This window comes from Dendrobates tinctorius, unplaced genomic scaffold (assembly GCF_039654945.1).
Source record: "Dendrobates tinctorius isolate UK_male_01 unplaced genomic scaffold, ASM3965494v1 ptg000045l, whole genome shotgun sequence".
Lineage (NCBI taxonomy): Eukaryota > Metazoa > Chordata > Amphibia > Anura > Dendrobatidae > Dendrobates > Dendrobates tinctorius.
This window is the reverse complement of record NW_027361713.1, coordinates 8,906,068-8,932,249: the sequence shown is the minus strand read 5'-3', so window position 1 is coordinate 8,932,249 and position 26,182 is coordinate 8,906,068. Positions and strand designations below refer to the sequence as shown.

General features: G+C 41.2%; 1 protein-coding gene across 1 annotated transcript in view; it reads right to left on the bottom strand.

The window, feature by feature from the left end:
- The window catches only part of APOBEC2 (apolipoprotein B mRNA editing enzyme catalytic subunit 2), a 157,222-nt gene extending 135,987 nt beyond the window's left edge, over positions 1-21,235 (bottom strand). The window contains exon 1 of the mRNA XM_073575606.1: positions 20,985-21,235. Coding sequence (XP_073431707.1) covers positions 20,985-21,121 — 137 coding nt within the window. The 5' untranslated portion in view covers positions 21,122-21,235. The remainder of the gene's footprint in view (positions 1-20,984) is intronic.
- Between the last annotated feature and the right edge of the window lie 4,947 nt (positions 21,236-26,182).

Sequence of the window (26,182 nt, the reverse complement as noted above, 5' to 3'; positions counted from 1 at the left end):
CATACTACATATATACTACATTCATAGAGCATACATACATACTACATACATACTACATATATACTACATTCATACAACATACAGTGGGGAAAAAAAGTATTTAGTCAGTCAGCAATAGTGCAAGTTCCACCACTTAAAAAGATGGTAGTCGTCTGTAATTTACATCATAGGTAGACCTCAACTATGGGAGACAAACTGAGAAAAAAAAATCCAGAAAATCACATTGTCTGTTTTTTTTTTTCATTTTATTTGCATATTATGGTGGAAAATAAGTATTTGGTCAGAAACAAAATTTCATCTCAATACTTTGTGATATATCCTTTGTTGGCAATGACAGAGGTCAAACGTTTTCTGTAAGTCTTCACAAGGTTGCCACACACTGTTGTCGGTATGTTGGCCCATTCCTCCATGCAGATCTCCTCTAGAGCAGTGATGTTTTTGGCTTTTCGCTTGGCAACACGGACTTTCAACTCCCTCCAAAGGTTTTCTATAGGGTTGAGATCTGGAGACTGGCTAGGCCACTCCAGGACCTTGAAATGCTTCTTACGAAGCCACTCCTTCGTTGCCCTGGCGGTGTGCTTTGGATCATTGTCATGTTGAAAGATCCAGCCACGTTTCATCTTCAATGCCCTTGCTGATGGAAGGAGGTTTGCACTCAAAATCTCACGATACATGGCCCTTTCATTCTTTCATGTACCCGGATCATTCGTCCTGGCCCCTTTGCAGAGAAACAGCCCCAAAGCATGATGTTTCCATCACCATGCTTTACAGTAGGTATGGTGTTTGATGGATGCAACTCAGTATTCTTTTTCCTCCAAACACGACAAGTTGTGTTTCTACCAAACAGTTCCAGTTTGGTTTCATCAGACCATAGGACATTCTCCCAAAACTCCTCTGGATCATCCAAATGCTCTCTAGCAAACTTCAGACGGGCCTGGACATGTACAGGCTTAAGCAGTGGGACACGTCTGGCACTGCAGGATCTGAGTCCATGGTGGAGTAGTGTGTTACTTATGGTAGGCCTTGTTACATTGGTCCCAGCTCTCTGCAGTTCATTCACTAGGTCCCCCCGCGTGGTTCTGGGATTTTTGCTCACCGTTCTTATGATCATTCTGACCCCACGGGGTGGGATTTTGCGTGGAGCACCAGATCGAGGGAGATTATCAGTGGTCTTGTATGTCTTCCATTTTCTAATTATTGCTCCCACAGTTGATTTCTTCACTCCAAGCTGGTTGGCTATTGCAGATTCAGTCTTCCCAGCCTGGTGCAGGGCTACAATTTTGTTTCTGGTGTCCTTTGACAGCTCTTTGGTCTTCACCATAGTGGAGTTTGGAGTCAGACTGTTTGAGGGTGTGCACAGGTGTCTTTTTATACTGATAACAAGTTTAAACAGGTGCCATTACTACAGGTAATGAGTGGAGGAAAGAGGAGACTCTTAAAGAAGAAGTTACAGGTCTGTGAGAGCCAGAAATCTTGATTGCTTGTTTCTGACCAAATACTTATTTTCCACCATAATATGCAAATAAAATGAAAAAAAACCAGACAATGTGATTTTCTGGATTTTTTTTTCTCAGTTTGTCTCCCATAGTTGAGGTCTACCTATGATGTAAATTACAGACGCCTCTCATCTTTTTAAGTGGTGGAACTTGCACTATTGCTGACTGACTAAATACTTTTTTTCCCCACTGTACATAAATACTACATACATACTACATATATACTACATTCATACAGCATACATACATACTACATATATACTACATTCATACAACATACATACTACATACATACTACATATATACAACATTCATACATACTACATACATACTACATATATACTACATTCATACAGCAAACATACATACTACATATAAACTACATTCATACAACATACATACTACATACATACTACATATATACTACATTCATACAGCATACATACATACTACATACATACTACATACATACATACTACATACATACTACATATATACTACATTCATACAACATACATACATACTACATATATACTACATTCATACAGCATACATACATACTACATACATACTACATATATACTACATTCATACAACATACATACTACATACTTACTACATTCATACAGCATACATACATACTACATATATACTAGATTCATGCAACATACATACATACTACATACATACTACATATATACTACATTCATACAGCATACATACATACTACATATATACTACATTCATACAACATACATACATACTACATATATACTACATTCATACAGCATACATACATACTACATACATACTACATATATACTACATTCATACAACATACATACTACATACATACTACATATATACAACATTCATACAACATACATACATACTACATACATACTACATATATACTACATTCATACAGCAAACATACATACTACATATAAACTACATTCATACAACATACATACATACATACATACTACATATATACTAGATTCATGCAACATACATACATACTACATACATACTACATATATACTACATTCATACAGCATACATACATACTACATACATACTACATTCATACAACATACATACATACTACATATATACTACATTCATACAGCATACATACATACTACATATATACTAGATTCATGCAACATACATACATACTACATACATACTACATATATACTACATTCATACAGCATACATACATACTACATACATACTACATTCATACAACATACATACATACTACATATATACTACATTCATACAGCATACATACATACTACATATATACTACATTCATACAACATACATACATACATACTACATATATACTACATTCATAGAGCATACATACATACTACATACATACTACATATATACTACATTCATACAACATACAGTGGGGAAAAAAAGTATTTAGTCAGTCAGCAATAGTGCAAGTTCCACCACTTAAAAAGATGGTAGTCGTCTGTAATTTACATCATAGGTAGACCTCAACTATGGGAGACAAACTGAGAAAAAAAAATCCAGAAAATCACATTGTCTGTTTTTTTTTTTCATTTTATTTGCATATTATGGTGGAAAATAAGTATTTGGTCAGAAACAAAATTTCATCTCAATACTTTGTGATATATCCTTTGTTGGCAATGACAGAGGTCAAACGTTTTCTGTAAGTCTTCACAAGGTTGCCACACACTGTTGTCGGTATGTTGGCCCATTCCTCCATGCAGATCTCCTCTAGAGCAGTGATGTTTTTGGCTTTTCGCTTGGCAACACGGACTTTCAACTCCCTCCAAAGGTTTTCTATAGGGTTGAGATCTGGAGACTGGCTAGGCCACTCCAGGACCTTGAAATGCTTCTTACGAAGCCACTCCTTCGTTGCCCTGGCGGTGTGCTTTGGATCATTGTCATGTTGAAAGATCCAGCCACGTTTCATCTTCAATGCCCTTGCTGATGGAAGGAGGTTTGCACTCAAAATCTCACGATACATGGCCCTTTCATTCTTTCATGTACCCGGATCATTCGTCCTGGCCCCTTTGCAGAGAAACAGCCCCAAAGCATGATGTTTCCATCACCATGCTTTACAGTAGGTATGGTGTTTGATGGATGCAACTCAGTATTCTTTTTCCTCCAAACACGACAAGTTGTGTTTCTACCAAACAGTTCCAGTTTGGTTTCATCAGACCATAGGACATTCTCCCAAAACTCCTCTGGATCATCCAAATGCTCTCTAGCAAACTTCAGACGGGCCTGGACATGTACAGGCTTAAGCAGTGGGACACGTCTGGCACTGCAGGATCTGAGTCCATGGTGGAGTAGTGTGTTACTTATGGTAGGCCTTGTTACATTGGTCCCAGCTCTCTGCAGTTCATTCACTAGGTCCCCCCGCGTGGTTCTGGGATTTTTGCTCACCGTTCTTATGATCATTCTGACCCCACGGGGTGGGATTTTGCGTGGAGCACCAGATCGAGGGAGATTATCAGTGGTCTTGTATGTCTTCCATTTTCTAATTATTGCTCCCACAGTTGATTTCTTCACTCCAAGCTGGTTGGCTATTGCAGATTCAGTCTTCCCAGCCTGGTGCAGGGCTACAATTTTGTTTCTGGTGTCCTTTGACAGCTCTTTGGTCTTCACCATAGTGGAGTTTGGAGTCAGACTGTTTGAGGGTGTGCACAGGTGTCTTTTTATACTGATAACAAGTTTAAACAGGTGCCATTACTACAGGTAATGAGTGGAGGAAAGAGGAGACTCTTAAAGAAGAAGTTACAGGTCTGTGAGAGCCAGAAATCTTGATTGCTTGTTTCTGACCAAATACTTATTTTCCACCATAATATGCAAATAAAATGAAAAAAAACCAGACAATGTGATTTTCTGGATTTTTTTTTCTCAGTTTGTCTCCCATAGTTGAGGTCTACCTATGATGTAAATTACAGACGCCTCTCATCTTTTTAAGTGGTGGAACTTGCACTATTGCTGACTGACTAAATACTTTTTTTCCCCACTGTACATAAATACTACATACATACTACATATATACTACATTCATACAGCATACATACATACTACATATATACTACATTCATACAACATACATACTACATACATACTACATATATACAACATTCATACATACTACATACATACTACATATATACTACATTCATACAGCAAACATACATACTACATATAAACTACATTCATACAACATACATACTACATACATACTACATATATACTACATTCATACAGCATACATACATACTACATACATACTACATACATACATACTACATACATACTACATATATACTACATTCATACAACATACATACATACTACATATATACTACATTCATACAGCATACATACATACTACATACATACTACATATATACTACATTCATACAACATACATACTACATACTTACTACATTCATACAGCATACATACATACTACATATATACTAGATTCATGCAACATACATACATACTACATACATACTACATATATACTACATTCATACAGCATACATACATACTACATATATACTACATTCATACAACATACATACATACTACATATATACTACATTCATACAGCATACATACATACTACATACATACTACATATATACTACATTCATACAACATACATACTACATACATACTACATATATACAACATTCATACAACATACATACATACTACATACATACTACATATATACTACATTCATACAGCAAACATACATACTACATATAAACTACATTCATACAACATACATACATACATACATACTACATATATACTACATTCATACAGCATACATACTACATACATACATACTACATACATACTACATATATACTACATTCATACAACATACATACATACTACATATATACTACATTCATACAGCATACATACATACTACATACATACTACATATATACTACATTCATACAACATACATACTACATACTTACTACATTCATACAGCATACATACATACTACATATATACTACATTCATGCAACATACATACATACTACATACATACTACATATATACTACATTCATACAGCATACATACATACTACATACATACTACATATATACTACATTCATACAACATACATACTACATACTTACTACATTCATACAGCATACATACATACTACATATATACTACATTCATACAACATACATACATACTACATATATACTACATTCATACAGCATACATACATACTATATACATACTACATATATACTACATTCATACAGCATACATACTACATACATACATACTACATACATACTACATATATACTACATTCATACAACATACATACATACTACATATATACTACATTCATACAGCATACATACATACTACATACATACTACATATATACTACATTCATACAACATACATACTACATACTTACTACATTCATACAGCATACATACATACTACATATATACTACATTCATGCAACATACATACATACTACATAAATACTACATATATACTACATTCATACAGCATACATACATACTATATACATACTACATATATACTACATTCATACAACATACATACATACTACATATATACTACATTCATACAGCATACATACATACTACATATATACAACATTCATACAACATACATACTACATATATACAACATTCATACAACATACATACATACTACATACATACTACATATATGCTACAGTCATACAACATACATACATACTGTACATACATAGTACATACTACATATGCTACATTCATACAACATACATACATACTACATACATACTTCAGTATATCAAACAGCAAGGCCTATATAAATCTTCCTAAAAATTAAACTACAATCCAGAAAAGCGGAAGTATAAATCACACTATTGAAAGACATGCAGTAAGCTAAAACCAGTGTTTATTAAGTCAAATAAAATACATACTCATTGTATGGATCACAAGAAATATACATAGATACAAGGTGCACAATGGAACCACCTACAAGGGTATCACATAGACAAAATGTACTTACATATAATTTTATTGGTGCACTGGACAAATATCTGCAAGGGGTATCAAAGAATACTGAAAGTATATAATATATTGATTACACCAATGCACCTCTCTAAAATATATAAATATTAAGCATAATCCTCAATGAAGTCATTTATAATATAATACAAGAAATTATGAACAGGAGCTGCCAGGAGCATGTGCAAAATGTAAACTGTAAACTAAATCTTCCCAAAATCGCTAGTGCAGGGCAGAATAGGAAAGGCTGAAAATATATAGAGATGTTATATGTATCTCCATCTAAAAGTGCTATGTGCTAAGTGCAAACTGCAATAAAATACAGATATAAGTAGCCTAATGGCAGTACATAGAAAAACAGCCTCAGAATCAGTAAAACTCCCACCTTAAAAAAAGCATATCACTGTATGGGGAAGCACTTATGTGCAATAAACAGTTAAATACACATGGCAGCTCTATGTGAATACCTGACCTGTTGGTGGCGACCGTTACCCGACGCGCGTTTCGCGTGAGCTTCTTCAATAGGGGGTTCCATTGTGCACCTTGTATCTATGTATATTTCTTGTGATCCATACAATGAGTATGTATTTTATTTGACTTAATAAACGCTGGTTTTAGCTTACTGCATGTCTTTCAATAGTGTGATTTATACTTCCGCTTTTCTGGATTGTAGTTTACATACATACTTCATATATACTACATTCATACTTCATATATACTACATTCATACAACATACATACATGCATACCACATACATACTACATATATACTACATTCATACAACATACATACATACATAGTACATACTACATACATACAACATACATACAACATGCTACAGACATACAAAATACATACTACATGCATACTACGTACATACTACATACATACTACATACAATACATTCATATAGACATTCAGTACATATAACATAGTGTACATACCATCACTTGTCACTTTATTCCCCGAAGCCAGTGTCATCTATATAAAATATGAAAAAAACAAACAAGCAATATACTCCCTGATCCACAGAAATCCACGAGTGTCCCACGACGATCTCCTGCACTGCGTCACTGAGAGGTTACTATGGTTCACTGGTCTCACTTTATGGCAAAAGCTGCGTGGGAACTTTCTCACACAGCAATGCCAAAAGTGAGACTAGGGACAATTTTTTTACAGCGGCAGAGGAATACAGTGCGGAAGGATACCTACCTCCCATCATTGTATTCCTGGGGCCCCTAGAGAGCGGTCGCATCAGCTGATGCTGCTGTTCTCCATGGGAGATCGTTGTGGGACACTCGTGGATTTCTGCGGATCAGGGAGTATATTGCTTGCTTGTTATTTTCATATTTTTTATAGATGACACTGGCTTCGGGTAACAAAGTGACAAGTGATGGTGAGTATGTACTCTATGTTATCTGTACTATATGTCTATATGTAGGTATTGTATGAATGTATGAATGTATTGTATGTAGTATGTATGTAGTATGTATTTTGTATGTCTGTAGCATGTTGTATGTATGTTGTATGAATGTAGTATGTATGTAGTATGTAGTATGCATGTACGTATGTTGTATAAATGTAGTATATATGTAGTATGTAGTTTGTATGTCTGTAGCATGTTGTATGTATGTATGTAGTATGTACTATGTATGTATGTATGTTGTATGAATGTAGTATATATGTAGTATGTATGTAGTATGTAGTATGCATGTAGGTATGTTGTATGAATGTAGTATGTATGTAGTATGTAGTATGCATGTATGTATGTTGTATGAATGTAGTATATATGTGGTATGTATGTAGTATGTATGTATTGTAAGGATGTGACTCGCTTAGGTGCAGCGGGAGACAAATGTGCGACAGGTTCTTCCCAAAGTTCATGAGGTTTATTTCCATCATAAACCCATAAGGCAGCACATTACCAAAATAGCCTCTAGCTTAGGCCAAAGAACACAAATGTCCGTGGTTGGAGACTCGGACCAAGAGTCTCAGCACATGCTGGGAGGTGTAGTCCTCCCCATATACAACTTTCTGTAGTGTCCCACCTGGACACATGAAAGTCTGTCCACACTCAGACAGACTCACTCTCAGTCTCTCACTCTTGTGCCAAACACCTCAATTACATAGCCCTGTAACCACACCCACCGGTGATCACATGGCTATGACATCACTAAAGGTTCTATTGCAAATAGACACACACAGGCTTCCCTGACACAGTGTAAGGCTAGTTTCACACTAGCGGTTTGGAGCGCAGCGACGGCCTGCGCACGGCCGCCGCTAAGCCCCGCCCCCGCCGCGCCTCCGTCGGTAGCTCCGCCTACTGACGCATGACACTGCATGCATCCTGCGTCCCCTACCTTTGTCACTGGGGGCGCAGGCCGTGCGCAGTATGCATTTGGCGGCACATGCGCCTTTTTGACGGTGTGCAGAGCGCAACCAAACTGCAGCAGGTTGCGTTTGGCGCAGGTCGGCACACTGTCAAAAGGACGCATGCGCCGCCAAACGCATACTGCGCATGGCCTGCGCCCCCAGTGATAAAGATAGGGGACACAGGACGCATGCAGCGCCATGCGCCGGTAGGCGGAGCTACCGGCGGAGGCGCGACAGGGGGCGGGGCTTAGCGGCGGCCGTGCACAGGCCGTCGCTGCGCTCAAAAGCGCTAGTGTGAAACTAGCCTTACAGAAATATCAGCAGTACCTCTGCTGATCAATACACCCTGGAGCCTGCATCCCAAGGCCACCCACCTTGAGACCCATAATGGTCATTTAGGACCCTGCTCCTGTTACCACACTGAATGTGCCTGTACACCCGTCCTAGGACACCCACACAGCGCCCCCTAGCTGGCATAGTGGTCACTACACCACAGTATGTTGTATGAATGTTGTATATATGTAGTATGTATGTATGCTGTATGAATGTAGTATATATGTAGTATGTATGTAGTATGTATGTATGTATGTTGTATGAATGTAGTATATATGAAGTATGCATGTAGTATGTATGTATGTATGCTGTATGGATGTTGCATATATGTAGTATGTATGTAGTATGTATGTATGTTGTATGAATGTTGTATATATGTAGTATGTATGTATGCTGTATGAATGTAGTATATATGTAGTATGTATGTAGTATATATATGTATGTTGTATGAATGTAATATATATGAAGTATGTATGTAGTATGTATGTATGTTGTATGAATGTTGTATATATGTAGTATGTATGTAGTATGCATGTAGCTTTTTTTTTTTTTTTTTACATTCAACACATTAGCCAGATGATGGGACTACTACTGTCCCATCATTGGCTAATGTGTCAATCACTGTCATTGTAGCAGGCATAGCCCAATGGGACTTGTAGTCCCATCGGACGATGCCTGCACACACATACAACCCCCGGCAGGCCCACACAGACCCCCGGCAGTCCACACAGACCCCCTGCAGGCCCGCACAGATCCCCGGCAGGCCCGTACAGACCCCCGGGAGGCCCGCACAGACCCCCGGCAGTCCGCACAGACCCCCGGCAGCCGGCACAGACCCCCGGCAGCCGGCACAGACCCCTGGCAGTCCGCACAGACCCCAGGCAGGCCCGCACAGACCCCCGGCAGGCCCGCACAGACCCCCGGCAGGCCCGCACAGACCCCCGGCAGGCCCGCACACACAGACACGCACAGTGTCTGCCCACGCACCGCCCACACTCTTCCTCCCTTCCGAACAGGATGTGCATGTAAAGAAAGGGTTTTTTTAATTCCGATATTTCTGTCCCATTGACTTGAATGGGAGTTCCGGTATTGGAATCGGCAATACCCGATACTTTTTGGGTATCGGCCGATCCAATCCGAACCGATATTTCTCAATATCGGATGATATCGCTCAACACTACTCGCCTATCTGTGGTTCCCCTGTCAGTTCCACGGTTGGACAATTGTGACTTGATGGGGAAACAAGTGTATTTGGGGTGTCACCTCAGAGGATTGTAGTGTGTGCGATGTTAAGGTGAAGGAATAGGAGGATAGGCCACTTGATGCAGCACTTGCTATTCACTGGATCACATGTTTTTCTGGTCCTTATCTACAAGGCGTACTGTGGTTGCCAAAGAAAGGGAGTCGAGTAGCCTCTCCAGTAACAGTTGTTGTCAGTTGTCTTTGGATAGGACAAGACAGTGTTTGTTCAGTACAGCTTTTTGTAACATTACCACCTAACCCATGTACAAGTCCAACATCAAGCCTATTCCCCTCCTACCATGACCTCGCTTTCACACTCATTTTGGATGTACACTTTTCCTCTTTTAACCTGCTATTTCACAACCCTAGGCACAGAATTCTCAGTAACCTGTCACTAAATTAGTAATCAGTATTTATTTGCTCAGATAGTTTGCCTGGACCAAATTATTATCATAAAGGATTTAAATCCTGAAATGTAGCCTCCTGCCTGAACCACAGTATTAGCACAAATGAGTTAGATTGCGAAACATTACCTCCTACATGCACTACAATATTACCACGAACGATTTTGATTAAGAAATGTGGCCTCCTGCCTGTACAACAATATTAGCACTAAGGTTTTTGATTAGGAAATGTGGGCCCCCTGCCTGCACCACAATATTACCACAAACAATTTAGACTATGAAATGTGGCCTTCTGCCTGAACACCAATATAAGGGTATGTGCACACGTTGCGGATTCCTGTGCGGATTTTTCCGCGCGTAATCTGCAGAATCTGCAGGTAAAATGACCTGCGTTTTACCTGAGGATTAATTGCGGACTTACTGCGGATTTTCTGCCGTTTTTGTGTGGATTTGCCCTGAGTTTTTACACCTGCGGATTCCTATAATGGAATAGGTGTAAAAACGCTGTGGAATCTGCACAAAGAATTGACATGCTTCAGAAAATAAACCGCTGCGTTTCCGCGCTGAATTTTCCGCAGCATGTACACAGCATTTTTTAATTTGCATTGGATAACATGGTACTGTACACCACATGAAAATCTGCTGGAGATCCGCAGGGCCAAATCCGCTGCGGATCCACACCAGAATTCTCAATGTGTGCACATACCCTTAGCATAAATGAGATCTGTGTCTGGACATTGTGGATGGTTTCTGCACCCTGATTGGCTGCCAGAATCTCCACAAATTAAGTTAATAAAGAAAAGAAAAGGGAAAGAAAAGAATAACAGTCTGCCGCTTCTTAGACCACTCCTCACTCCCTCCCCCTTCATCAAACACATTCCCTCAGCTCATCATACAGCACTAGTATCCTAGTCAAAAGCATTAGTGGTAAAGCGATCATTTATTGAACTGCATCAAAATTTTGCCAACTTTGAGGGGAAATGCTCTGGAATCTGAACACCAATCCAAATGAGCTACATTTGTGCCTAATTTGAGTTGGTGAACGTTTTCCAAATACGTTAGCTCATCTCTAGTAGACAGTTACATTTCCAGTGTAATCATTAAAAGTGTAAACTTACAAATGACTAAAGGACCCGTCTCACATAGCAAGATCGCTAGCGAGATCGCTGATGCGTCACCGATTTTGTCACGCAACAGCGATCTCGCCAGCGATCTTGCTACATGTGACAAGCAGCGGTGACTGGCCCCCCTGCTGGATATCGCTGATCGTGCTCGAATGTCCTGGGCCATTTTTTCATTGTCGGCATCCCGCTGACCAGCATGCATCGCTGTGTTTAACGCCGAGCGACATCGTTGGTGACGCAGAACTCAGGGATACAGGCTGGAATCGTTCATAATAGCTTCTGTGTGACTACGCACCAGCGATCCTTACCAGGTCGCATCGTTGTCGTGATCGCTGGTGCATCGTTGAAGAGATCTGCCTGATTGGCAGCTTACTAGAGACCATGTAGCGACGCACCAGCGATCCCTACCAGGTCATATCGTTGTCGGGATCGCTGGTGCATCACTATGTGAAACGGGACCCTTACTCACAGCCAAAGCTAGCAGACAATTCTCTATACTCCTCCTTCTAGACCTGTCCTCTGCCTTCGACACATTTGACCACTGCATCCTACTACAGATACTCTCTTCCTTTGGTGTCAAAGACTTGCCCTATCTTGGATCTCCTCATACATTACCAACCGCAAATTTAGCGTTTACTACTACCACATTACCTCCTCTTCTCGCCCTCTCTCTGTTGGTGTCCCTGAAGGCTTTGTCCTAGGACCCCTTCTCTTCTCAATCTATACCCTTGGCCTCGGACAACTCATAAAGTCCTATGGCTTCCAGCACCCTCTATATGCTCATGACACTCAGATCTACCTCTCTGGCCCAGATGTCACCTCTCTGCTGTCCAGAATCCCAGAGTATATATCAGCCATAGCCTTCTTCTTCTCTCGCTTCCTCAAACTCAATGTGGACAAATCTAAGCTAATTATCTTTCCTCCATCTCGCATACCTTCCCTACCTGATCTATCTATCACAATAATGAAATCACACTTTCCTTTGTCCCGGAAATCCACTGCCTCGGATTAACCCTTCACTCTGCCCTGTCCTTCAAACCACACATCCAAGCTCTCACCACCTCCTGTCGCCTCCAGTTCAAAAATATTTCCTGAATTTGTCCTTTCCTCAACCCTCACTCTACCAAAATGCTTGTGCATGCCCTAATCATCTCCCGCCTTGACTACTGCAACATCCTTCTCTGTGGCCTACCTTCTAACACTCTCGCACCCCTCCAGTCCATCCTTAACTCTGCTGCCCGACAAATTAATCTCTCTACTCGCTACCCTCCTGCTTCCCCTCTTTGCAAATCCCTTCACTGGCTCCCAATTTCCCAGCGTATCCAGTTTAAACTACTAACATTGACCTACAAAGCCAATTTGTAGGTGCTGACAAGTCTACTATCTCTCTCGCTCTGTAAATTGAACTTATATAGTATTCACAGACTACTATTACTCCTGTTTTATACCTTCATGGCACTGCAGTAGTTGTCCACAGGGTATACTGTGGCGCCCCCAGGAGTACGGTCGCCACAGTGGCATTACCTTCCTCCTAGCGAGTGTGATGTCATGCTTGGAAGCAATGAAGGGTCTCTCTATCAGGTAAATCTAGCACACAGCACAGTTCCCACTCCAGGCAAGCAGAGGGAGCTCTGAATCAAACTGGGGGAGGAGCTGCTCTCTGGGGGCCAGGAAGGGGAAGTTAAGTCAATTCTGTGAGGAGGGCAAAATGTGTGTATGTGGAAAAGAGGAGCTGGAGGATGGAGGGGAATTCAGGCCCACTTCTGGCTTCAAGCGCATGGTTCGGAGTCCGGTATCCGAAGTTGTATGGATGCTGATGGTCCTGCAGCAGAAACTGGAGGAACAGAAGGCTGTAAATTTTCTGTTCCCAAATAAGACTCGGAGGCACAGCAGCAACGTGAGTGTGAGCCAGAAGAGATAGAAGGCTACGACTGCCTGCCATATGAGGGGCGTTCTAAGGAGAGCAAGCAAGGGGGACTTCAGTGTAACTCAGTACTGCAAGTATCTCAGATAAGCGCTAGGAAAGAGACTACACAACCCATCTGCATAGAGAGATTCCTAAGTTGCTTCCAGGCTGATCAACTCCTGTTCCATCTGTAATCTGGATCCAGGACTGCACTTACAAAGCAAAGTAAAGGTAAAGGAAACTGCACCTTGTTATGTCATTGCCTTCTTCCTGCAACCCCTTCAGCACTGCTACATCTCTGTGCCTAACACTACACTCTCTTCCTCAACACCTATTACTACTGCCCTGGGACTACAGCTACACCTGTGGGGAGCTTCAACATCATTGCTGCACTACACCATCTGTCCCAGAGGATCTGCCTGCAGCGTCGGCTTAACCCCTTCATTGCCGAGCACCACAGGTGGCGTCACATATCATCCACCTATAAACTTTATTCAACTACGTTTCACCCCTTTTGCATGGACACCCAGGGCCATAGACCGGGTCACTGCCACTGTGACACATCCCTCTGAGACACCAACCCGGTACCGAGTAACCCCACTGCCCTGGCGGGCGATCCAATACCACCCATACTGACTGACCAAACAGCTGCTATGGGGCCAATAAGCCAAGGAGGCCCTCTCATAATAATAATAATAAATATTTATATAGTGCCAACATATTCCGCAGCGCTTTACAGTTTAACATCTCTCATCCATCTGTACTCACAAATTCAGCCTCATCTGTATCCTGAGGACATGGATACCGTTAAATAGAATGGTGGATTAGAGACCCAAAGGCTCAGTGATACACCATTCAGCTTGTGCCTATGCATCTGAGGCTATGTGAACTATGCGCACAAATCTCAGTACTCACACTGAACAGACCACAGCATACCTCCCAACATTTACAGAAAAGAGGGAGAAACAACCTATGCTGTGCACTTAGAGCACCACAGCAAATTTTGACCGCGTTCTAGACACAAATCAAGCAACGCCCATTAAAAATGTATTTGAACCCAACAGGAGGAAATGTGAAAGGGGGCAATGATAGTGAGGGACATTATGCAGAAATCCGGGACAGTGGTTGTAGAGCCATTACTGTCTGTCCTACTATGCAGAATGTTTGCGACTATGTATGAGTGGATTGAATCATGGAACTGTTGTTTTGGGTGCAATTTCGTGGTAGCTGTTACCTAAACAGAAGACCCACAAATCTCTTACCTTCTGCGTCCCCGACAAAGCTTTAGATTAGCCTGGGCTGACACAACATCATTTGTGCATCATACTTATCTACAGTTGGCACCTATGGATTTATGTTTTGTTGATCCATTCATAGTTGTAGCAGGTAGAATTTTTTACATTTTTGTGTTAACTTCACTAAATGTAATTTGGCTTTTTTTGTGTCTGTAAGGTCATGTTCACACGTTGCATAAATCTGGAGTGTTTTGTCTTCAGCAGGTGTCTGAAACATACTACACAGTGCTAATCTTCTATGGTCATTTTTGCAATTTTTTTATGTCTTTACTCTTTACACTTATTTAATGATTTTTGGTGCAGATTTGAAGTCGTGTTTTAATGTGTTTTTTACAGTACAGAAAATCTTTGATTCTGAACTTATAAAATGAACTGCAGTTTTTTACATGCATTTTTTTTCAGGTTACAGATAGAGGCCTACGGCTACGTTGCCCCGATGAGATTTTGGTGAGTTTCTGAAGCGGATTTTCTGTACCATTTCTGCACTTTTTTTTTCTCTTTCTCTTTTTAACTTGTCTTCAACCAGGAGGTTGGGTGTGGATAATTAGATACATCAATTAATCATGCTAATGAGGGCATTGCCTACCACCTCCTCACTCCTGTCTGGAGACTTTTAAAATGTCAAATTTTGTCAGAATTTGTAATCCATGATTAAGACTCCTTTGAGTTGAAACCCATCGGATTTTTTACCATGCACTGGGGTATCCACTACCTGTAACATGCTCTTTTACCGAAAAGAAATAAAGGAATATTTTTTATAACTATCTTCCTGTCTGAGATTGCTTGAGATTACTGTTTGTTTGGACTTGTATCTGCCAGACCATGGTGGCTCCGTGCGACGGTGTGGATCCTGCAATCCGGAGGACGCTAAGGGTTGAGCTGAAATATATTTTTCACATTAAGTAAACTAGGTAGCTTGCATTTTTTCAAAAATAGGCAGTGTAAAAAAACTCACCAAAAACTCATTGTGGAAGTGAAGCATATAGAGAAAAAAGTGTCAAAAGAGCACAGTTCTGCAGCTTCATTAGAAGCACAATGGGTAGCATTTTTTTTAAGAAACTACATATTAGCTTGCACAGTTAAACGCAGCAGAATTTCAGTGCAGAAAAAATGCTATATTTATGCAACATGTCCAAACAAAGTGGATGTCATACCATGAACACTCCACCCACTGTGCATCTAAAGACACTGAAGAACTGTGCGATTTTGGTGCATTTTTTCTCTACAAGTTTCTATGTTGAACCTGAAAGAAACATGTAAAAACCGCATGCTAAAAAAAATGTAGTTGTATTTTTAAATGTACTATGAAAGCTTTTCTGTACAGTACTTTTACAAAGCACTACAAATGCTACAAGCAAAATTTCAGTGAGAACTCTTGGTAGAATTGTTAAAGAGGCAAATCAGATCCCACTGCAAAAGACGTTCTGAAATATTTAGCAGACTATGGAGTTGTGGTACATTCCTCTACTCACAAATATGGCCTTGGAAATATGGAAGAGTCATCAGAAGAAAACCTCTCCTGCGTCCGTATCTTAAAAATCAGCATCAGAAGTTTGCAAAAGAACATCTAAACAAGCCTGATGCATTTTGAAAACAAGTACTGCGGACTGATGAAGTTAAAACAGAACACTTTGGCCACAATGATCTTAGGTATGTGTGGAGAAAAAAGCCACAGAATTTCAAGAAAATAGCATCTTGCCAACCATTAGCATGGTAGTGGATCCATCATGCTTTTGGGGTTGCGTTACAGCCAATGGCATGGGGAACATCTCATGGATAGAGGGAACAATGGATTCGATTAAATTTCTTGATGCAAACATAACACCATCTGTAAAAAAGCTGAAGTTGAAAAGCGGATGACTTCTACAAATGGATCCTAAGCACACGTCAAAATCAACAATAGACTACCTCAAAAGGTGCAAGCTGAAGGTCTTACAATGATCCTCACAGTCCCCTGATCTGAATATCATTGAAAATCTGTGGCTAGACCTCAAAATAGCAGTGCATGCAAGAAAACCCAGGAATCTCACAGAACTGGAAGAATTTTCCAAGGCAGAATGACTGAAAATCCCTCAAACAAGAACTGGAAGAATCTTGTCTTGCTAAAATAAGCATTTACAAGCTGTGATACTTTCAAAAGAGGGTGCTACTATGTACTACCCATGCAGGGTGCCCAAACTTTTGCATCAACCCAGTTTCCTTTTTGTTATTTTTAAAATGTTAAAGTTGAATATATATATATATATATATACTAGATGGAGGCCTGATGCCATCTCATCAGGAAGGGGGTAATGTCGCGATGGGGGCAGGCTTTCAATGTTGAGAATCTATCCCCCATGTGCTCACCCACCTATCCACTCTCTCTTTCCCCATGTGCTGATTTCACCCATCTGTGCTCTCTTCCTTGACCTGTCTACCCAATGTGCTAACCCCCTTGTCTGCTGTCTCTCTCCTTCCTGTGCTGTGTTCTCCCCTCATGTGCTGTCCCGTTTGAGCTGCTTCCCCCCTGTGCTCTGTCTCTCTCACCCCTGTGTCTGACTGTGTACAGAACATACCACAGCTCCTGGGCAGGGGAGGAAGCAAAAGACAATACTGACATTACAGCAGGAGATCGCAGAGGATACATTTTGTGAGGTAAAATATTGTTTAAAAATAGCCAGTGAAATATTTTACCTCACAAAATGAATCCTCTGTGATCCCCTGCTGTAATGTAAGTATTGTCTTTTGCTTCCTCCCCTGCCCAGGAGATGTGGTATGCTCCGTACACAGTCAGACATAGACAATTTTTAAAATTAACATTCATTCGTGGGAAAACCCCTTTAATGTGACCGGCTTCCTCTGCCTGTGAACATGTTGCGCATCTGCCACTGGGATCAGCTGAATGATTCACTGCGCCTGAGCTGAATTCGCACTGGTGCAGTGCAACGGTGTTCCGCTGGTGGTACCGTGCAAGAGGCTGCGTGAGTGTGTGAGTGCAAGTAAGGCCTGTTTCACAATTCCGTTTTTGACCATCAGTCAAAATCCGCCGTTTTTGCAAAAAAATGGATCCGCCATTTTTTTGGCAGATCCGTTTTTTTCCCCATTGACTTGCATTACTGGTGGATCTTGACGGATGGCAAACCGTTAGATCCATTTTTTTGCAGATCCGTCAATTTTTTTTGCGTCCGCCGAGATGCCTGGACCAAGTAACGTTTTTTGTGGTAAAGGATCCGCATTTTTCTACAGCGCATGCCCGGAGGAATGAAGTCAGGAGGAAATTTAACCCTGAAATCATTTCTGGCGGCCAGAGAAGAAGAAAAAAAATTCTCTCTCTCTCTGGCAGTGGTTCCTTTAAAATTCTTCATTCGGCGGATCCGTCAAAAAACGGATCGGCTACCATACGTTCACATCAGTTAGGGGCGGATTTTAACTGACACAAAAAAACTGAAGCGTGAAACAGGCCTTAGTGAGTGTTTGGTGTGTACATTGTATAGAGTGTGTGTGTGGTGTGACGGTGTTCCGCTGGTGGTACCACGCAATAGGTTGGTACCAGCAGCAGTTTCCATATTGAGACACCCATCATCCATATTGAACACCCATCACCCCAATATGGCAGTCGGTGAACTTCCTCCGTTTGGAATTCTGGGATACGGTGACATCTGGACAGAACAGGAAATGAAAACATTTCAAGGCAATTACATAAATAGATACATTTTTTTTTCTTAAAATACAAAGGAAATGTGTAATTTTTAACTTTAGGTCTTTTAGAGATCAGTTCATCTTCAACTTGTTTAACTGTTCACAATAACAGTAATTTCGACCTGGGTGCACAAACTTTTACATGCCACTGTATGGTTATTTGGGCAGCACGGTGGCTCAGTGGCTAGCACTGCAGCCTTGTTTGCGTGGCTTTCCTCCGGATACTCCGGTTTCCTCCCACACTCCAAAGACATAATGATAGGGAATTTAGATTGTGAGCCCCAATGGGACAGTGATGATGTGTGCAAATTGTAAAGCGCTGCGGAATATGTTAGCGCTATATAAAAATAAAGATTATTATTATTATTTGCTGATTTGAGATGATTATTATTTTTGTAAAAATCATTTAAAAAATGACATTACTGTTGTTTTCCATTTTTTTTAGCAATTTTAATCTGACTGCTCCTGCCATCGACAGAGCAGCTGTTATTCTTCTGCCCTGTTATTGGGGTGCGAGTACCAATGTCATGCTGAGTGACAGGTAGCTCCCTGCAGCCTAACTGGCTGTCAATAAGCATGATGTCTGTAGTCACGCCCCATCGACAGTGCAGCACAGAAGATGAACAGTTGCTTTCTTGATGTAAAGTAGCAGAATCTCCGTCAGGAACAGTCCGTGACCACTGTGAGCAGGCGTCGGGTACAGTAGGTGGATAGTGTGTAAATACCTGCCTATCAGTTAAGCCCATAGTAAAAAAAATAAAATAATTCCAGAAAACCCTATTAACGCTGGACATCATGATATCTAAGGCATGGCTTTCTGAGAAGCACAATAATGCTCAGCAACTAATGAGCCTGAAAACATTAGCTTGAATAAATCAGTTCAATAAGTAAAATATACTGCACTTGGAAAGCTTATATTGTAGAGCACTTGTAACTAAGGGTCTGTGCACATGTTGCGGATTCTCCTGCGGTGTTCAGTACCATTATATTCTATGTAAAATAAAAAACGCTGTGCAAATGCTGCGGAAAAATCCGCAGCAGAAACGTTGTTGCTTCATTTCATGTCAATTGTGCGGATTCCACAGCGTTTTACACCTGCTCCATTATAGGAATCCACAGGTGTAAAAACGCAGGTGAAATCCGCACAAAATCTGCAGAAAAGCCGCAGGAAATCGTCAATAAATCCGCAGGTTAGCAAAATCCGCGCGGAAAAACACGCAGCACAATCCGCAATGTGTGCACATACCCTTAAGTTGATCATACACTTTAGGGCAGTTTCACACATCCAGATAATTCCGGTACCGGAGCTATCCGTGTCTGTGTGTATACGGAGGCCATCCGTGTGACATCCGTGTGCTGTCCGTGTGTACCATCCGTGTGCTGTCCGTATGCTGTCCGTGTGTCCGTGTTTTTGAAAAATTATTTTTAATGTTAACCCTTTGACTTTTAAAAACGCACACAGACAGCATCCGTGTGCGGTACGTGTTTACACGGACCCATTGACTTGTATGGGTCCGTGTGATCCGTGCTGTTGCACAAAAGCGGACATGTCAGCGTGTTTTGCACACGGACACACGGTCCGTGAAAACACGCTGACATCTGCATAGACACATTCCTGAGAATGTGTCTACGTGTGTCAGTGTCTCCGGTACGTGAGAAAACTGTCACTACACGTACCGGAGACACTGACGTGTGAAACTGCCATTACACAATGTTTGATAGACAGCTATTCCTTTCGACCCACCCATTCATATGAGCCGAGAGTGCATGGGTTTGAATGGGAGGAACACCTCTGGCTACAATAGCTCATGTTGCAAGAATGTTAAGATTTTTCATATTAAAATCCAACAAGCTGTGAAGGTAAGTCATAAAACCTCTAGGCACATAAAACTTCAGAACATTATTTTTAGAATACAGTTTTAGCATGGACTCTCTTGGCTGAGTAGAATACCATATAAGCAGCACTGTAGTTTTACTTTCCAGGATTTTTTCCACCTACTAATATTACTTTCCAATAAATTTTCTGTCCGCATATTCAAAAACTTACCCTTCCACTACTTCAAAGGGAGGCAACTCTTCAAGTTCCTTCTTCTTGGAGCCCTCTTCTTCTGGGGCCTCTGAAATATCCTTGTGTACCTCATTATTGTTGTTATTAGGCTCGGATTTGTTATTTCTTTGGGCCATGATAAGATGAAGGGATTTATATATTACCAAAGAAATAAGGAAAAGACAAAAGTATCATATAAGGAGAAGAGAGAAATTGAAGAGCTTGCTGTAAAGGATCAGAACTAGGGGTGAGCTGGCAGAGCACTTGGGTGGAGAACAGATTTATCTAGGTTCTAAATATGGCACCGGGGAGTGACAGTGACAGGGTGACCTCTCTGGAATGGACATCCCCCACTGTTTGACAGATATGCCTTTGCTACCAGGAGACTAGACTAATGCTTCTATTTCATAGCTGTACTGACTGAAATAACAAAACTCTACTTCATATTTCTGCACACGTTGGACAGGTGTCTTGAGTTTTGTAATATTTGATAGTCCTCTTTAACCAAAGACACAGTGCTTGTTATAGAAAAATATGCATGCTGAGTATGCTGTAAGTATATATATATTGTATATCAAATAACTATTTAAGATGTTCATGCAATTAAAAGTAAAATATGATATTAAATAACTATCACTTATATAATACAATATCAATGTAAGAGTCGTCCCATGTAATAACGCTACAGCGCTGCAGGCTTTCAAAGTCTTTGACCAGCAGGAACTTGGACACAGTTATATATTTCTGCTCCTCTAAAATAACACCCTTGCTTTGTAAGCAGTAATGGGAATTAGGCTCAAAGCTAGAGCTGCTGCACTATTCATAAGTTGAGGCTTAATTCACATTTGGTGTTTAACCCCTTTGAGACCTTGCCCCTTCTCATTTTTGCGTTTCTTTTTTTTGCTCCCCTTCTTCCCAGAGCCATAACAATTTTATTTTTCCCTCAATATGGCCATGTGAGGGCTTGTTTTTCTGCAGGGCAAGTTGTACTTTTGAACCACATCATCAGTTTTACCATATTGTGTACTCAAAAATGGAAGAAAAAAAATTCCAAGTGCAGTGAAATTTCAAAAAAAAGTGCAATTCCACAATGTTTTTTTAATTTTTTTTAAAGTGTTCACCAAATGCTAAAACTGACCTGCCATTATGATTCTCCAGGTCATTATGAGTTCATAGACACCAAACATGTCTAGGTTCTTTTTTATTAACTGGTGAAAAAAAATCCAAAGTTTGTTAAAAAAAAAAAAAATTGCGTCATTTTCCGAGAACGGTAGCATCTCCACGTTTCGTGATCTCGGGTTGGGTGAGGGCTTATTTTTTTGCATGCTGAGCTGACATTTTTATTGATATTATTTTGGTTCAGATACAATCTTTTTATCGCCTTTTATTGTATTTTTATGCAATGTTGTGGCGACCAAACAAAGTAATTCTGGCATTTTGACTATTTTTCTCACAACGCCATTTAGCGATCAGGGTAATCCTTATATATATATATAGGGCAATTCTGAACCTGGCAATACCAAATATGTGTATGTTAGATTTTTTTTATTATTGCTTTATTTTGAATGGGGCGAAAGGGGGGTGATTTAAACTTTTATTGTTTTTTATTTTTAAAAACTTTTTTTTTACTTTTGGCATGCTTCAATAGTCCCCACGGGAGACTAGAAGCTTCCATGACCCGATCTGCTCTGCTGCATACAAGCGATGATCAGATCACCTGTATGTAGCAGAATACCTCACTTGCTATGAGCGCCGTCCACTGGGTGGCGCTTACAGCAATCCAGCAGTAACAACCATAAAAGTCACCGATGGGCGGATTTCCCAATGGGTCAATAGCTGCAGGTGGATCGTGATTCCACCTGCGGCCCTTCCAGGCACATGTCAGCTGTTCAAAACAGCTGACATGTGTGGGAAAACATGTGGGCTCCGGCAGTGAGGGACAGACGTGACCTGCGCTGTACTAGTGCGGCGCAGGTCGTCAAGGGGTTAAAATAATGGAAAAAAAAATTATTGTAATTTGTAAGTTGCCTATCTCCTGTATGTCACAGTTTTGCTACAGCGTATCGTCATTGGTTTGAATAGAGAAAGGCTACACAACTCATTAAGATGATGTAACAGGCCAGAATATACCCATGGCCTAAACCAGATATACACTGGGTATATTCTGGCCTAGGCCAGAGTCAAAGTATACCCTGGGGTATATTCTGGCCTAGGCCACATTATACCCCTCCAGGCCAGAATATACCCCCTGGGGGTGTAAAATAGCCTGGGCCAGACTATGCCCGGGGTTAAAGTGGCCTAGACCACTTTAACCCCGGGCATAGTCTGGCCCAGGCTATTTTAGTTGGATGGGTATAATTTAGCCTAGGCTAGAATATACCTGGGGTATACTTTGGCATAGGCCAGAATATACCTGGGGTATACTCTGGCCTAGGCTACTTTAACCCCGGCCATAGTCTGGCCCAGGCAATTTTAGTTGGAGGGATATAGTTTAGCCTAGGCTAGAATATACCAGGGGTATACTTTGGCGATTAGTGGACTCTGCACTTTATTTGGGAGTCTTAAAAGACCTAGTTTTGGCTAAGGTAATTATAAATTATGATCTCTTTATATCTATGCCTGGCAGAAAATAGTAGAAGATTCTTTCGGCAAATTTATGTGCAGATATTTAGTGCAACAGCACTTATACTTTGCTGATTAAGCACTTCTATAGAGAAACTGTGCATATACTTTTTGTTTACCATTTTTTATGATCTATCTATGCCTGGCATTAAATAGTGGAAGATTTCTTAGGTAAATTTATGTGCAGATATTCAGTGCAAAAGCGCTTACACTTTGCTTATTAAGCATTTCAATAGATATTCTGTGGATATACCCTTTGTTTATATCCATTAACAGGTGATTTTTGTTTCATAGAGATCCTGTGTATATGTAGGGTCGATGGGCCGGGCTGGGGGGTGGTCCCTCTGTATACCGCGCAGTGATGTACAGACACAAGAGGGAGACACGTTTCGGGTGCAACAGGTCCAAGTTTATTCTTTCTTTCACCGTCCGCCTGACGGTCCCACAACACACCGCGATTCTCTTCACAGCTCTCGAGTTACAGAACACATTGAAAAATGAAGATGAATGAACTCATGGAGATCAACATCCAACACTGCGGAGACACCATCACATGTTTCTCAACGCAGTGATGCTAGAGCAATGCCCCCATCCCTTATGGGAAATATGCAAAAACATGTAAATCAAGAGCCGCGGAGACACCATCACATGTTTCTCAACGCAAGCAATGACTAGCCAGGTCTTTCACCGGGAAGGAAAAACCACGGGAAGGGCAGTTTCCAATGAAGGAAACCACCTATGCCAAAACATGGTATCCATCCACAGACAGCTGTTTGGGGGTATTGCCCCTCATCAGTGTGGAGTAGGAAACTGGCTAGTAGGAGCAATGCCTAGTAAAAGACTGTGAAAAATGAGGATGAATGAACTCATGGAGATCAACATCCAACACTGCGGAGACACCATCACATGTTGCTCAACGCAGTGATGCTAGAGCAATGCCCCCATCCCTAGGCATTGCTCCTACTAGCCAGTTTCCTACTCCCGTGGTTGTTCCTTCCCGGTGAAAGACCTGGCTAGTCATTGCTTGAGTTGAGAAACATGTGATGGTGTCTCCGCGGCTCTTGATTTACATGTTTTTGCATATTTCCCATAAAGGATGGGAGCATTGCTCTAGCATCACTGCGTTGAGAAACATGTGAAGGTGTCTCTGCAGTGTTGGATGTTGATCTCCATGAGTTCATTCATCCTCATTTTTCACAGTCTTTTACTAGGCATTGCTCTTACTAGCCAGTTTCCTACTCCACACTGATGAGGTGCGGAGTTTCCTGAATACCTTGAGTGTTGTCTCTTGGCCTTCCGGCATCGCCACTTCGGTGGCTTAAGCCGGTCGCTGCTTTTGGGAGACAGCCAGGAGGTTTCGGGGAGGAAATCCTTGGAGTTGTGGATGATGGGAGTCCGACTTCAATTCTCTGGGACCGGTGATAGCCGGGTCAAAAATGGATTCAGGATTGACATCGCTGAAGATAAGAAGTTGCATTTTTCCCTGGGATATTTGGTCAACATGGTGTTTTATGACATCCTGAAGATTCGGAAGTCTGATATAATATGCCTGCAGGAGTTTAGGAGAGAAGGCAGGTATGTACTGGTGGTATCTTCTATGGCGGCTTGCTAGAATTTGTTTACTGCCCTGAAAAATGGAGTGGCAAATCCTTTGCTGGAAGGTCTTATCTTTACTGTGCTGTACTCTGAGGGAGATATCCCACTTGTAGTTTTCATGCACAACCCTTTTGTTTCCCTGGAGGACATTGCTTTATTTTTGAAAAGACATTGCATTTATGTTCAGTACTCCCACAGGGTCCTGAATGGAGAAGGGCTCTGGACTGGGAAGTACAAATTTTTTGTGAGATTTGGGATGGATCCCCAAGGCCCGGGAGGCATCCATTACCCCCCTCTTACTTTTTCAATTGGGAAAAATACTGTTTTTTTGTTCTTTCCAGATGCCCCGATGTATTGCAGGAGGTGTAAAAATTTCGGGCATACCCAGGATAGTTGCAAGGAGATGCCAACTTGCAGGAATTGCAATGCTTCTGGCCATATGGCAAAAGACTGCACAAATCCTGTTATGTGTAATGCTTGTGGTGAGGAGGGCCATAAGTATCGGGACTGTAAGGCCAGGATCAGTCCTAGGTCTTACGCTGAGGTCTCAGGTGGGGCAGCTACACCCACTGCTGCTGTTGTTGACATTCCACAGGTTTCAGACCCGGAAGTTATTGAGGAACCTGAAATCATGGATGCACATGAGGAGGCCCTGCCCCAAACGGAGTCTCCCAGCCCAGAGGTGGCAGTTTTGGAAGCTACTGATGTTGAATGTGAGCTCCCTCATCAGTCTGATGTCTGTGGGGAGGGGGAGTTGGAAGGTACTTTTGGCAATACCCCCAGTGTATCTTGGTTTGCTACTGAGGAGGAGTTGGCCAGTTGTGGAGATCAAGGTGACTTCACTCTTCGAGGTCTTCTGAGGACGAGGAGTCTGGAACTTCCTGTAAGAAGCCCAGAACGGATTGGGCAGACCCCGGTGAAGTTGGTTTAAGTCCGGTGAGTGAACGTAGTTACCCTCAGAATGCCTTCTCTCCAGACAC